This window comes from Panthera tigris, chromosome C1 (assembly GCF_018350195.1).
Source record: "Panthera tigris isolate Pti1 chromosome C1, P.tigris_Pti1_mat1.1, whole genome shotgun sequence".
NCBI classification, from domain to species: Eukaryota; Metazoa; Chordata; class Mammalia; order Carnivora; family Felidae; genus Panthera; species Panthera tigris.
This window is the reverse complement of record NC_056667.1, coordinates 45555370-45569250: the sequence shown is the minus strand read 5'-3', so window position 1 is coordinate 45569250 and position 13881 is coordinate 45555370. Positions and strand designations below refer to the sequence as shown.

Sequence of the window (13881 nt, the reverse complement as noted above, 5' to 3'; positions counted from 1 at the left end):
TTAGCTGTGAGACCAGAGGCCAGTTATTTAACCCTTCTAAACTCTTTATCGCATGGACTAATATTTTCCTAATGGGGTGTCATGGGGATGAGGTGAGATTAAATATAGGAAGAGCCTGCTTTGTCAGTGCTGTGTTTCATGCTGGTTGCCTCCAGGCGGGGGTGGGGAGGGGGGCTGCCTCCGTGCCGGGCCTTCGGTGACCATTCAGAGGCGAGCCAAAGACATCGTATGCATCCTTGTGAAACTTAGTCTAGGGAGACTGCGTTCAGTACCATAAGAGATCATTGCCATCCGTAAGAAATGAATGAATGAACAGCACAAGTCAGTGAAACACAGAGCAGGTAAATCCGAATTCAGCAGCACTCTCCCTGTTGCGTGCATTTAGGGGGCTGCCTCTGGAGGGATGCTGGGAAGAAACAAGGTGACGAAGGTCCACGGAGGCAGCAGGAGCCCGCTGCCCGGGAAACAGGACACTGGGAGCATCATTGCTGTCCAGACAAAGCCCCGCCCCCATGACCCAAAGCTGGCCAGACACTCCTTAAGCCATGGTAAGTTGTGTTCTTCCTGGTTCTCTTCACCGTCACCACGTGATTCTAAAGTTGTGCGTGTCCACGATTGTAGATTAGTTTATAAATATTGAACATCTGTTATGTACCGGGTAACTCGCCTTAGTGACACGGGTATGCAGATCATGGAAAGAGCACTGGATGTAGAAGGAGACCAGAGTTCAAATCTTACTGGCTATGTAAGAAATAACTTCATATTCCTGCAGTGTTGCTTCATGCATAAAAAGGGCTCATACTGTGGACCTCACAGGGGTTTTGTCAGGGCCAGATCTGACCGTATGTCACATAATAGGTACTCAGCAAATACTTTCTTTGTGTGTCTGCCAGCTCCTGTTGTTTTTTGTGGGCCAAAATAATTGACACAGTATGATTAGCTGACTTTATTGAGGTTGTGTTTTACTTCATGTTAGTCAAGACTCTTGATTATAGGTAACAATAATCACATCATATTGTGTTAAGCAAAAAAAAAAAAAAAAAAAAGGCTCACTTTGAGGAAAGTCTGGCCATGGCGGGATCCGCGTCCGCAGATAGAATACAAAGACTCAATATTACTTCTCCTCCTCTTGGCTTTTCCCCCCTGGCATGGCTCCATTTTCAGACAAATCCTACCCTTCCCGAGGCAAGATGGCTTCTAGCATTAACGGGCTTATACCCTATCCACTTGGGAACCCCAGGGGAACACTAGAAATTGTAACCTTCTCACCCATTAGGAGAAAAGGCCCAGATCTGGGTTTACTGGCTCCGATTGGGTCACATGTCATCACTGATCCAGCCATCATGAATGGGAGCTATGATGCTGTGGTTGGCCCAGCCTGTGCCATACACTCACCCCTGGAGCTGGGGGCAGAGTCACTTCTACCAAAACTGAGTAACTCAGATTGAAGGATTTCCCAAGCAAAAGGAAAGGGCTGTTATCGGGGAGAAAAAGAAGATAGCAGGTAGACAAAACAGATGTCCGCTCCAGCCCAATAAACCATGGCAAACCACTGACATTTCACATGTTACAAATCAGTTATGAGAAGAATAAAAACACAGTGATCACGAGATGGACTCAGGGCCCCTTAAAATCTGCCTTTGGACTAGTTGGCCACATCCCTGCATACTCTGCTATATTCTGTATTTCCCAAGTCACGTGTTGAAATGCCCCTGTAATTTTGCCCAATCTCTGTCTGGAATTCTCTACCTAATTCTCTACCTCCTGATGTCCTAGGCATCCTTCAAGATCTGTCTTAAAAGTCACTTCTTGGGATGCCTGGGTGGCTCAGTCGGTTAGGCGGCTGACTTCAGTTCAGGTCATGATCTCGCGGTCTGTGGGTTCGAGCCCCGGGTCGGGCTCTGTGCTGACAGCTCAGAGCCTAGAGCCTGCTTCCGATTCTGTGTCTCCCTCTCTCTCTGCCCCTCCCCTGCATGCTCTCTGTCTCTTTCTCAAATAATAAACATTAAAGAAAAAAAATTTTTTTAAAAAGTCACTTCTTCTGAGGTCTCCCTTACTTCAGTCCATCCTCCTCTCCCCTGGAGAGCAGGGACATAATTCCTCACTCCTTTCTGATTCCATCACATGAAAACAGCAACCGAATGACCACATTTCCACATTAGGCTTTAGAGTGAAGCAGTTCTAGGACCCAGGACCACTGTATGCTAATCCCATAACCTTGGGAGGTTTATGGACTTTCATATGCAAATGAGAATAATACGCCTTATTTTCCAAGGCCCATTTGTCAATGCACATAAAGATCTAGTTAGTGTGCTCAATTAGTGTTAGTTCTCTTCGTTTATTTCCTCATCTAAAAAAAGCAGAGCATCCCTTACGTTACAATTCATGGGCTATGTGTCTGTCTCCCATGGTACACGGTGGGCACCACGCGATCAGAGACCATGTGGTATTTTTCTCTGTATTTCTGCAACCTGGAACAGTGTCTTGCACACTGGAGAACCCCCGACAAAACGTTGTGAAAGGAAGGAATAAAAGAAGAAATCCAACTTCAGTGCGACTGTGGTAGATTGGACAACCTGAATAATTGTCTCGACTAAGACAAGTAAAGGTTACATTTTTGGAAGATGTATTAAAGTATCACAGAACTGATATAAAAAGAAAGCATCTGCATATTTGCAGGAACCGGGAGCCCTGGAAGGTGAATGCCAGAGCTACACTTGGCCTGAGGGTTTTTATTGAGCTCCGAATCCCTTGAGCCCCTGTTTTGACGGAGTGTTACGCAGAGGACAGGAGCTATATCCCGGGGCCTGCCCCGAGTGAGCTTATAATAGGAGACTCCTGTATAACGTCAGGACCTCAAAGGATTATGTCCACATAGAATGAATGAGACTCTGCCCATAGTTTAAAATGCTGTATTGCGTTCTTATAAATGTGTTATAAAAGGCTAGATCTCAAATGTTACGAACATGATAAATTTTTTTTTTCAAAAATAAATGTGACAACGGGGGGAAAAAAGACATTTCTGGTGATATTAATGACACATGAGAAAGCACAGAATTGGCATAAAATCAAAACCATGCCTTGAGAAGTGGGTAGACTGAATTTGGAGTATAGCAAAAAAAAAAAAAAAAAAAAAAAAAAAAGGAGAGGAAGACAAGTTGAAGTTAATAAAAGAGTTAAAGGAGAGCCCTGAATAGGGGGCTGAAAGCTGTTTTCACGCAATTATGGACTGCCCACGAGGAGTCACTATAGATTTGAGGATTATGCCGTGAAGAAAACAGTGCAAAGAAGATTATTCTGAGTAATCTGTACATAACGCACAGGCCGCGAAAGCACAAAGGGAGTCGCTGGGTCCATTAATGGCTCTTTGCAGTACTTGTTTCAATAGCATAAAATGCTTAGTCAAGGAGAGTGGGCAGGAAAACAGAAAATTTTGAGAAGAAAAAGACAATGGCGTGTCTTTCTATACTCCTATGCAAATAAGCCTCTTGTAAAAACGAACAATCTAAAAAAAGTATTGCTTCTTGGGGATGAAAACAAAATTAACAAAGCCTAAACCCCAGGGAGCCGAAACGTGTCTGTTTTGACCCTGGTGCTGGCTGAAGGGAAAAAAAAAAAAAAAAAAAAGATTCCCATGAGCTGATCGTCTTGCCCACCTGCAGTTCAAATCCCCACTACTATGTGTGTGGTCCAGAGGAAACCCAATTTAGTCTAATGTGTATCAACTTGTGAGCCCTCCCAGATCACTGCTAGAAGCACACAAAATCCTCTTTGATGCAGCCTCCTTCCATCCTAGGTTTCAAGTAATTCCACAATGTATACTTTTAAAAATTAACAGTTCATAGGCCACAATTACTAAACACACAAGCAAACAAGTCACGGTGATTGGAGACCAGCAGAACAACAGACAACAGGAACCAACCTGAAAGATAGTACAGATATGAGAGTTGTTAAATACAAAACATCATAGTAGATTTTAAAAAGTAAAAAGAATAGGAACAGGGGACAAACAGAATTGATAGAGATAAACAGTAATTTGATAAAGTGATATAGAAAGGGAGTGATATCAGATTAGACACGGGTGAATAGGAAATTAAGGAACTAGGAGATAGATTCAGAGAAATTATCCCAACATAGTCTGTAGGGAATGATAGGAAAGAATGAGAGGATAAGAATCCTCAAGGATAAAAGAAAAAAATCTTAAAAGTGACATCAAGTCAGAGTTCTACAAAGGGGCCTTAGAAAGAGTTGAAAGTGGAAAAAGTAAAAAGATAATGTCTCATCATTTTCTAGAATTGTGGAAAGATAATCAGTTTGTAGTTGAAGAAGCCCCAAAGTTCTCAAGCAGGATAAATAAAAGAACACACCTAGTTAGATCTTAAAGAAACTGAAGAATAAGAAAATATCTTCAAAGCAAACAAAGAAAAAGGTCAGTCACCCAGAAAGAAACAAGCAGGCTGACTGCTGAGTTCTCAACAAGAGTGTGTAACTTGAATACAGTGCAGCCGAAGGATCCTGAGTGTCTGTCTAGAATTGTGCAGCCCGTGCAAATGCAGGTCAACGCTGTAAGAAAAATTAAGGCATTTTCAGACAAAAAGAGACTTTTATCACCAAATGAAATCTCTAAAGGAGATTCTAAAGCATATACTTCAGGCAGAAGGAAGATAATCCTGGATAGAGAATTTTGGATGCAAGAAAAAAGCTGACCAAAAATATCAACTGAAAAAAAAAAAAAAACAACACCAAGAACATAAAACTGGGGAGAGGGGAAAAAATACTGAACGTTAATAGCACATACTTTGAGAAGGTAACTCACAAAGCAGTCTAAGGTTTTTAATTGTAGCATTAATTTACGTTAGCCTTAGAAGAGCATAGCTAGGATATATTCATCAAAAGATACCAGAGTGAAATGGCAAGAGCAGAGTGGAAGATGTTATTTGATATACAGATATCTAGAGAGAGAGAGAGAGATCTGTACATACAGATATATGACAAAGGACTCAGATGGAATCTATAAAGCTTCTGTGAACGTCACTGTACCCAGAAAATATAAAAAAGAAATCAGGGGCACCTGGGTGGCTCAGTCGGTTAAGCATCCAACTCTTGATTTTGGTTCAGGTCGTGATTTCACAGTTCATGAGTTTCAGCCCCATGCTGACAGCACACAGCCCGCTTGGGATTCTTTCTTTCCGTCTTTCTCTGCCCCTTCCCCCATTTGCACATGCGTTCATGGCCCCCTCTCTCTCAAAATAAATAAATAAGAAGAATAGAAATCAGAAAAATGAAATTAGGAAAATGCTTGAACAGGTACTTCACTCGAAGATATTCAAAAAGTAAATACATAATAAAGAGCTCTTCATTAAGTCGTGGGGAAAGTGAAATGAAACCTATAATGGAGTATCGCTACCTGCCCACCCAAAATGGCTAAAGTAAAAAGGACTAAAAATACCAAGTGTTAGTGAAGCTGTGGAGCAGCTAGAACTCTCCTACACTTGCTGGGACTGTGAACTGGGGTACTCACCTTGGAAAACTGTCTGGCAGTATCTATTAAAGTCTGGCGTATGCCTATGGCTGGCAACGCCATGCCTGTTCTTGTACCAATAGAAATGCATCCTTCAGTCTACCAAGATAGATACAAGATGTTCATAGCAGAACTTTTTATAATAGCCTCACACTGGAAACTGTCCACGTGTCCATCTAAAGTACAATGAATAAATGTAGTGTATTCACACAATGGAATAGTTACAGGAAGGAACAAATTACAGCTATATGCAACAACACAGATGAATGTCACGGAGTATTGAAGTAGGCGACACCAAAGAAAACATTCTGAATGATTCCATTAATACAAGTTCAGAAACAAGCAGAATTTACTTCATGTGTTAGGCGTTAACAATGGTGGCTACCCTTGTGAGAAGGAATGACGACCAGAACAGAATGTGGGAGGGGCTCGGGGGGACACTGGCAGTGTTAGGTTTTTGAAATATGTGCTCTATGCATGAATATGTTCAACTTGGGAAAAACCATTGAGCTGTACTCTTAGGATGTGTGCTTTTTCCTGTGTGTTAGAAGTAAAATTGAAAACATACTCGGGTAACTTCTAAACAAATGGAAACTTCCAAACAAATAGAAAAGAAAAAAGAATAAAGAGAAGAAATCTCAGTCAAGAAAGAGGAGGATGAAGGGGAAGAAAAAACAAATAACAAGTATGTAATGAGACACTAGATAGAAAATTTAAAATATCAGTACACTATAACTAAAAATTCAGTACAGAAAACACTTCTGTTAGAAGACCTATCTATTCAAATCATTTAATATTAAAAAATATTGGAGTGCCTTTTATGTGCCCGGCACTGGTCCGGGGGCTGGGGGTATAGTAGTCGACAAAACTGATAAAAATTCCTATCCTCACAGAGGTTGCATTCTAATCCGAGGAGACAGATCATAAATATATAAACAATAAAATATCCGCTATATGGAATGGCAGTAAATGTTACAGGGAAAAAGATAAGGCAAGGAAAGAGAATCAGGAAAGCCAAGGAGAGGTAGAAGTGGCATTTTTCAAGTGTTCATAGGTGACTTCAAAGCTGTAACGTAGATGAGGAGAGCCATGTGTATCTAGGATAAGAATGTTCCGGGGGAGAGGGGAGAAGGAGTGCCAGTATCCTGGGGCAGGAGCCTACCGGGTGTGGGGGCAGAGCAGCCAGGAGGTGTGTGGCTGGAGCAGAGTGTGGTAGGAGATGAGGTCAGAGACATGACAAGGGGCCGGATAGCGTGGGGGCTTCTACAGACCATTGCAAGAACTTTGACATTTACGTTGACGGGTTTTTAAGAACAAATGACAGGCTGTGAGCACAAGAACAGAGTGATCTGATTGCATTTAAAGAATTATCCTGGCTGCTGTCGTGAAAGAAGAAATGCGAGGGGATCGATCAGGGGCCTGTTAGGAGCATGTGGAACTAACGTGAGAGAGAAGGGACGGGAGCTTGGAGGAGCGTGCGTGGTAGACTTGTTGAGCCGTGCTTGGATTCAGGATAGAATTTGCAAGTAGAGAAGAGAGTCAAGGACGTCTTCCTGTTTGGGACCCGAACGACAGAAAGGACGAGCTGCCACTGTTGACTTAGCTGGGACCGACCTCAGGAAATGCAGATTTGCAGAGAAGAAACCTTGAGTTTGGTTTGGAACATAATGTATTTAGACAACCAAATGGGAGTGACGTGAAGGGTGAGGGAGAATCTAGAATTTGTGAAAGATGTCTAAGTGAGAGATGTAAATTTGGGAGCTGTCTGTGTTTTTAAGAGGAAGCCATAAACTTGAACATTTGCCGCAGCCAAAAGGAAGGATTAAAAAAGAAAAGTGGTCTTGAACTAGGAGTTAGGCACCTGTGTGTGCAGCATCTTTGTTTTGTGCTGGGAGAAACTTGCTGCTAACCTCTTATGGAAAAGCACCACATTACGGCTCTAGGAGCTGACGTGCCTAAGACAGTTTGGGGTTCGAACATGCTGACTTCTTACCAGGGGTTAAAATTTTGTTACTTGGTTCGTTTAATTGACACAAGTCCGCTTGCTTCTTGCTTATTTCTCAGATGTATCACTTCTTCTTTCTGATTAACAGTTCATGTGTGAAAATGGTTCTGAATCACCCGTACTCGAAATATCAAACTATGCCAACTGATAAAAATACGACAGTTTTATGGTTATGACAAGCGTATAGCTCTGTGAAATACACCAGCACCTGCAGTTAACAGGGCTCGCTACTTGCGCCCACAATCCCTGTACATTTTTCAACCTGGCACCCCATCTTCTGGCTAATTCCATCACTAAGGAGTAAGGAAATGCTAATGTGCTCGCTCAATCAACTGGTCTAAGAAATTTGAAGAGAAAAGTGCCACACAACTGGATAAGATCATCTAAATTTCAAGAGAGAGTGGGGCGCCTGGGTGGCTCAGTCGGTTAAACATCCCACTTCAGCTCAGGTCATGATCTCATAGTTGGTGAGTTTGAGACCCGTGTCAGACTCAGTGCTGACAGCTCAGAGCTTGGAGCCTGCTTCGGATTCTGTCTGTCTGTCTCTCTCTCTCGCTCTCTCTCTCTCTCTCTCTCTCCCCCTTCCTCCCTCCCTCCCTCTCTCTCTCTCCCCCTTCCTCCCTCCCTCCCTCTCTCTCTCCCTCTCTCTCTGCCCTTCCCCCACTCGCTCTCATGCTCTCTCTCTCTCTCAAAAATAAACATTAAAGGGGTGTCTGGGTGGCCTCAGTTGGTTAAGCCTCCAACTTCGGCTCAGGTCATGATCTCGCAGTTTGTGAGTTTGAGCCCTGCGTCGGGCTCTGTGCCGACAGTTCAGAGCCTGGAGCCTGCTTCGGATTCTGTGTCTCCCTCTGCCCCTCCCCTGCTCACGCTCTGACTCTCTCTGTCTTTCAATAATAAATAAACGTTTAAAAAAATTTAAAAAAAATAAAATTAAATTAAATTAAATTAAATTAAATTAAAATTAAAAAAAAATTTATAAACAGAGAGAAGCCCCAGGGCTGTACCCTGGAGGATATCACCATCTGAGGTCTGAGATTAGAGAAGAGCCATCAGAGAAGAGGGAGGAGTTACTGGTCACTAGGTAACGAGCACCTTTCATGAATATGTATTCATCCTTGCCACACTCACTTAAAAGTCCGTATTTTTATTATCCCAACTTCAGAGAACCATAACTGAGTCTCTGCAAGGCAAAATGGTTTGCCAAAGAAACGCACACATCAAGATTATAATCCGGTTTTAGTTGATGAAATCTGCCTTTCCTGTTCTTGCCTCCACTGCCACGACATGTGCGAATGCATTTATGCTAGTAGCACTTGATGAGCTATTCTTCCAGGACTTTCTCTGTTTTCTTTATAGGTGGGTATGTGGAGGCCTTGGAGGTCACTAAAGAAATGCCAGGCCAGGGGGCCTGGAAGCCTCGCTCCATCTCAGAGGAGACGTACGACGATGTTGAGTGCCCCAGCAGAGGGAGGTAAGTGCATCTCAGCCCTTCAGCAGTGTGGTAAGACTTTAAAGGTACAACACAACAGGTTAATGGTCTCTGCGTTACTTCTCCCCACAGAACAAGGTCAGATTTCTCTAGCTCATTTGCTTCAGATGATGGTAAGTATAAGAAGACATTTGCAAATGTGGGTGGGGGGGGAGGGCCTGGGTGGCTCAGTCGGTTGAGAGCCCGACTTCGGCTCAGGTCATGGTCTCACGGTGTGTGGGTTCAAGCCCCGCATGGGGCTCTATGCTGACAGCTCAGAGCCTGGAGCCTGCCTTGGATTCTCTGTCTCCCTCTTCCTCTGCCCCTCCCCCATTCACGCACTGTCTCTCTGTCTCTCTCAAAAATAAACATTAAAAAAAAATAACTTGAGGGGCGCCTGGGTGGCTCAGTCGGTTAAGCGTCCAACTTCGGCTCGGGTCACGATCTCACGGTCCATGATTTCGAGCCCCGCGTCGGGCTCTGGGCGATGGCTCAGAGCCTGGAGCCTGCTTCCGATTCTGTGTCTCCCTCTTTCTCTGCCCCTCCCCCGTTCATGCTCTGTCTCTCTCTGTCTCAAAAATAAATAAACATTAAAAAAATTTAAAAAAAAAATTAAACTTGAAAATCCTCCTATACAGGGTAGCCTTCAATTGTATCTGTGTATCTTAAGCTGATGTATTAGGCTAGGCTAAAGCCATGCTAAGAACGGGAAGATTATTCAGGATGCTTTGGTTCCCCTTTATTGCCCCAACATCCAACACAGCATGTGATGTTTATAGACTCTGAATGTTATATACAAAATATGCAAAGGAAGAGGATAGAAGGATGGAATCTGTTGATAAACCTGCTTTCTTTGACTATATCAGATCAGACTTAGGATCAGGGGAGAAGCAAATATGAATTTTCATTTTGTACCTACTTTTATAGGGGTTTAATTATTTTTACCATATGCCTGAGAGACCTGGGTGGCTCAGTTGATTAAGCATCTGACACATGGTTTTGGCTCAGGTCATGATCTCATGGTTCATGGTATCAAGCCCTGTGTTGGGCTCTGTGCTAACAGCACGGAGTCTGCTTGGGGTTCTCTGTCCCTTTCTCTCCAAATAAATAAATAAACTTTAAAAGAAAATGTGGCTCAGTCTGTTGAGCATCCAACATAAGCTCAGGTCATGATCTCCCTTCAAGCCCCCCATCAGGCTCTGTGCTGATAGCTCAGAGCCTAGAGCCTGCTTAGATTTCTGTCTCCCTCTCTGCCCCTCTCCTGCTTGCACTCTCTCTCTCTCTCTCTCAAAAATAAATAAACATTAAAAAATTTTTTTAAAAACGTGCCTGACATGAAAGTGTACCTAGCACATGATAGGTATCCAATAATTTCTGGTGAAATATGAATTTGAGCTATTGTCATTGTAATACATGAAAACAGTTCTTTTAATTCCAGAAGAAAATAGTGAAGAAGTGTATGAAGAGGTCTACAAAACAAAAGGCAACTACCCAAAAATAGAGTGAGTTCCTCTCTTTCTTAGCTTTGTAGCTAATAGTATTGCCGGTATAGGAAAATCAGACTTTAAGAAGTAGTCATCTTCCTTTGACTCTGTCATCCTTAGGATTTGCGTCATGAGTAGAGAGAAGCTACTTTAATCTACAATTGTGATGAATAAGAGACTTGGGATTGTGTACAGTCATATGCTAGAATCTTTAATCATATTGCTTTTCTCTCTTAAGAAAATGCCCATCTCTCCAAGTAGGGAACTTTAATATCGTGTTAGTAATTAAGTCAAAAGGGAGAAGTAAATAGTAATAAAACTCGCTTTGGCCCTATCATAGCATTTGCGGAAAGAAATCACTGGTTATGACTTAATTTGTGTCTTTGCAAGTTAAGAAGACTGTTTCTGGGATTTAGACTTAATTTAATATCTAAGAATTCAGTGTTATCGGGAATATTTGTTCAAATGGGCCTTATTCGTCAACTTTAGTTACTGAGGGCACATTGTGGAAATGAAAACAGCAATGGTCAAAAGGAAGAAGTTCAAGGGTTGGAGGGAGGAGTAGTGTTCCATGCTGGGTGGGATGGTGTGGATGTATCATTCCCTCTCCAGCTCCCCTAAAAAAAACCCAAGAGCATATTTGGAAGAATTTTAATCATTAACTGGGCAATAAATGTACCACCATTGTTGTAATATCAGTCAGTCAATTAAAAGTTGGTGACATGGATTTCAGGAGCCAGAATTGCTGTATTTCCAGTATAGTTTGTAAACTATTCTTTCCCTAAGTCATCTTCTCTGAAAGGAAGCTCTTGCTTCACATGTACGACATAGAGACCATTCGCGGTGGATGAAGCTTGTACTGAAGTATAATTCCCTTCGTAGCTGACTGGCATGTGTTACTTCATATTGGCATCTAAACAAATAAGAATAGCACAGAGGTTGATGAGGCATTTGCTCTCGCTTCCTGGAGTGGGACGTGTTCTGGAATGAGCCTCTTCCTTCTCTAGTACTCTCTCAAATGCCATGTTGTTTATATCCTCTGATTCCTCTTAGCTTAGATGGAAAAGAAGCCCTTAAAAGACTGCAGAAATTCTTGAAGAAAGAAAAGAACAGATTTAAAATGAAGAAAAACAAGTTGAAAGAAAATGTGAGGTAAAAAGTCTTTGGCAGTTGTTTTTGTTTTCCCCCCCATGGGAGAACTCGCAGTGTCAGCCCTGTGGCTCTGCGTCCTAGTCTCAGAAACGGTGCGGGGGGTATCAGAAACCAAAGCCAAAGGCCTGCTTATCACCTGCCTCTTCTTTCCAATTTGTGAATAAACCACACCCACAGCTAATAATAAGAAGGTGACAACATCCGTTTGGAAAAAAAAAAAAAAAATTGATGAAACAGGGTTGTAAACAAGGGTAGAGAGGAAAGCCTAAGCAAAGTCCAGAAAGTAATTTTGTTGCCATAGATCCCTGTTATCACCGGCCATTGCGTTATTAATTATGTCCTTGTATGTTGTCTTGGCCCTGCGAGTTTCAGTGTTTTACCTGTCTACACTTCTGTATTCTAATTTGCATCTCCAGAGAGAAGTAATGTGTAGACAGGGGAGATGAACTTTGCAGCTGACTGGTTCATATATCTCAAGGTGTTAGACCTGGAAAGGGCCCTCCAAGATCTCCACGCTAATTGCCAGTGGTTGAGAAGGTTACACGTTCGCCAGCAGTATGGGAGGCCTGGATTCTGGATGCTAGTTACAGCTTTGTCGTTTACTCAGTGTGCAGTTGTGGGCAAATCATGCCCCAGCCCATGTTTCCTCTTGCCTACAAGAGAGGCTGGGCAGTTTCTGCAGGCACTTCTCTAATACGTAGAAATGGATATAGACAGAGATCTGTGTTTTATAAGAGCAGGGGACAATAAAATAATTTCCCTAAGGTCACCAGATATATTGGCATGGAATTACTACTCTACCTTGACGTTCTCGTCCTTCGTAGAAGCTGAAAGTTACATGATTTTTAGTCCAGTTGTCTGCTGGATCTAGATCTACCAAGAGATCCAACAGACTGTCGTGTTCACGGATTGTACTCCTGACCATGGAAGTAGAGCTCCAGTGGTCAGTTAGACCTACGCATGAAGGCATACTCGGGCCCTGGCAGGTTAGATGCTTCTGACAAAAAACGATTAGCATGATGCCTGTGGTCCCTTAAAAAATTGATCCAGGCGGGGCACCTGGGTGGCTCAGTCAGTTAAGCGTCCGACTTAGGCTCGGGCCATGATCTCACGGTTCGTGAGTTTGAGCCCCGCATCGGGCTCTTTGCTGACAGCTCAGAGCCTGGAGCCTGCTTCACATTCTGTGTCTCCATCTCTCTCTGCCCCTTCCCTGCTCATGCTCTGTCTCTCTCTGTCTCAAAAATAAATAAACATTAAAAAAAAATTGATCCAGGTGAAAATGCTGATATTTTTTAATGCAAATCTCATTTCCTTTTTCTTAGAATTATTCAGTGACTCCTTAACGACTTTTAGAATACCCAGGCTTTTTCTATGGCAAGTGAATATTTTATGGAAGCTCCCTTTTTGTCCAGTTCCATCTCTCACTCAGATTTCCTTTACCATCCCATATAAATACCCGACAGATGTAATTCTGCCATGGTATTGGTGCCTCCTTGCTTTAACCATGACATTCCCTTGGTCTGGAATGCACCCGCCCTCCTCCAACCTCCTTTGATTATCAGAGTTCTGGTCTTCCCTTAAAATTTGGTCAAACAGTATCCCTTCTGGGACACCTTTCCTGAACCTCTCTACCCAGACCTGGATTACCTGTGTCTCCCTAACATCCTGTGCATGTCTTCTAACATCTATTAATACTCCTGAGAAACCTTTTTTCTTAAAGTTAGAGAATCACAGGGTTATAAGAGAAATCCATATTATCTAGTGTAATGCAGTACAAAAGCTTTTCTGGAAACTTCCTAACAAGCCAAATATCTGTGCTTGCACACCTCTATAAAAGAGAAATTTACTACCTGCAGAGAAAGATGTTTCATCTTTAGGGAGGTCTAATAAGATTTTTTCCTTGGGCACCTGCATGGCTCAGTCAGTTGAGTGACTGGCCCTGGGTTTCAGCTCAGATCATGATCCCAGGGTCATGGGATGGAACCCTGCATCTGGCTTCCCACTGTATGGAGCCCGCTTGGGATTCTCTCTCTCTCCCCCCTTCCCTCCCTCCCTCTGCCCCTCTTCCCAACTCACTCTATCTCTCTCAAATAAAAATAAGATATATTTTTCTCATAAATTTTGGCAAAATCTGCCCCTCAGCCTTAATTTTTCAATTAATAACGTGTAGATATAACAGGACAAGATAGAATTTATTACTGTTTTTATTGAGCTTTTTGATTGAACACCAACTCCTACTTGATGACCTTAC

At 42.7% G+C, this 13881-nt stretch overlaps 1 protein-coding gene across 6 annotated transcripts in view; it reads left to right on the top strand.

Moving 5' to 3' along the window:
• Positions 1–13881, top strand: part of FYB2 (FYN binding protein 2) — a 124358-nt gene that overhangs the window by 85831 nt on the left and 24646 nt on the right. For 5 of the 6 annotated variants that reach the window (XR_006221497.1, XR_006221496.1, XM_042997365.1 and 2 more), the window contains exons 9-13: positions 386–548; positions 8883–8997; positions 9088–9128; positions 10418–10496; positions 11532–11630. Coding sequence is in view for 4 of the 6 variants with exons in the window: in XM_042997365.1 (XP_042853299.1) it covers positions 386–548; positions 8883–8997; positions 9088–9128; positions 10418–10496; positions 11532–11630 (497 nt within the window). In the remaining 2 variants the exon portion in view is untranslated. The remainder of the gene's footprint in view (positions 1–385; positions 549–8882; positions 8998–9087; positions 9129–10417; positions 10497–11531; positions 11631–13881) is intronic. The other variant, XM_015540935.2, reaches the window with a different exon arrangement.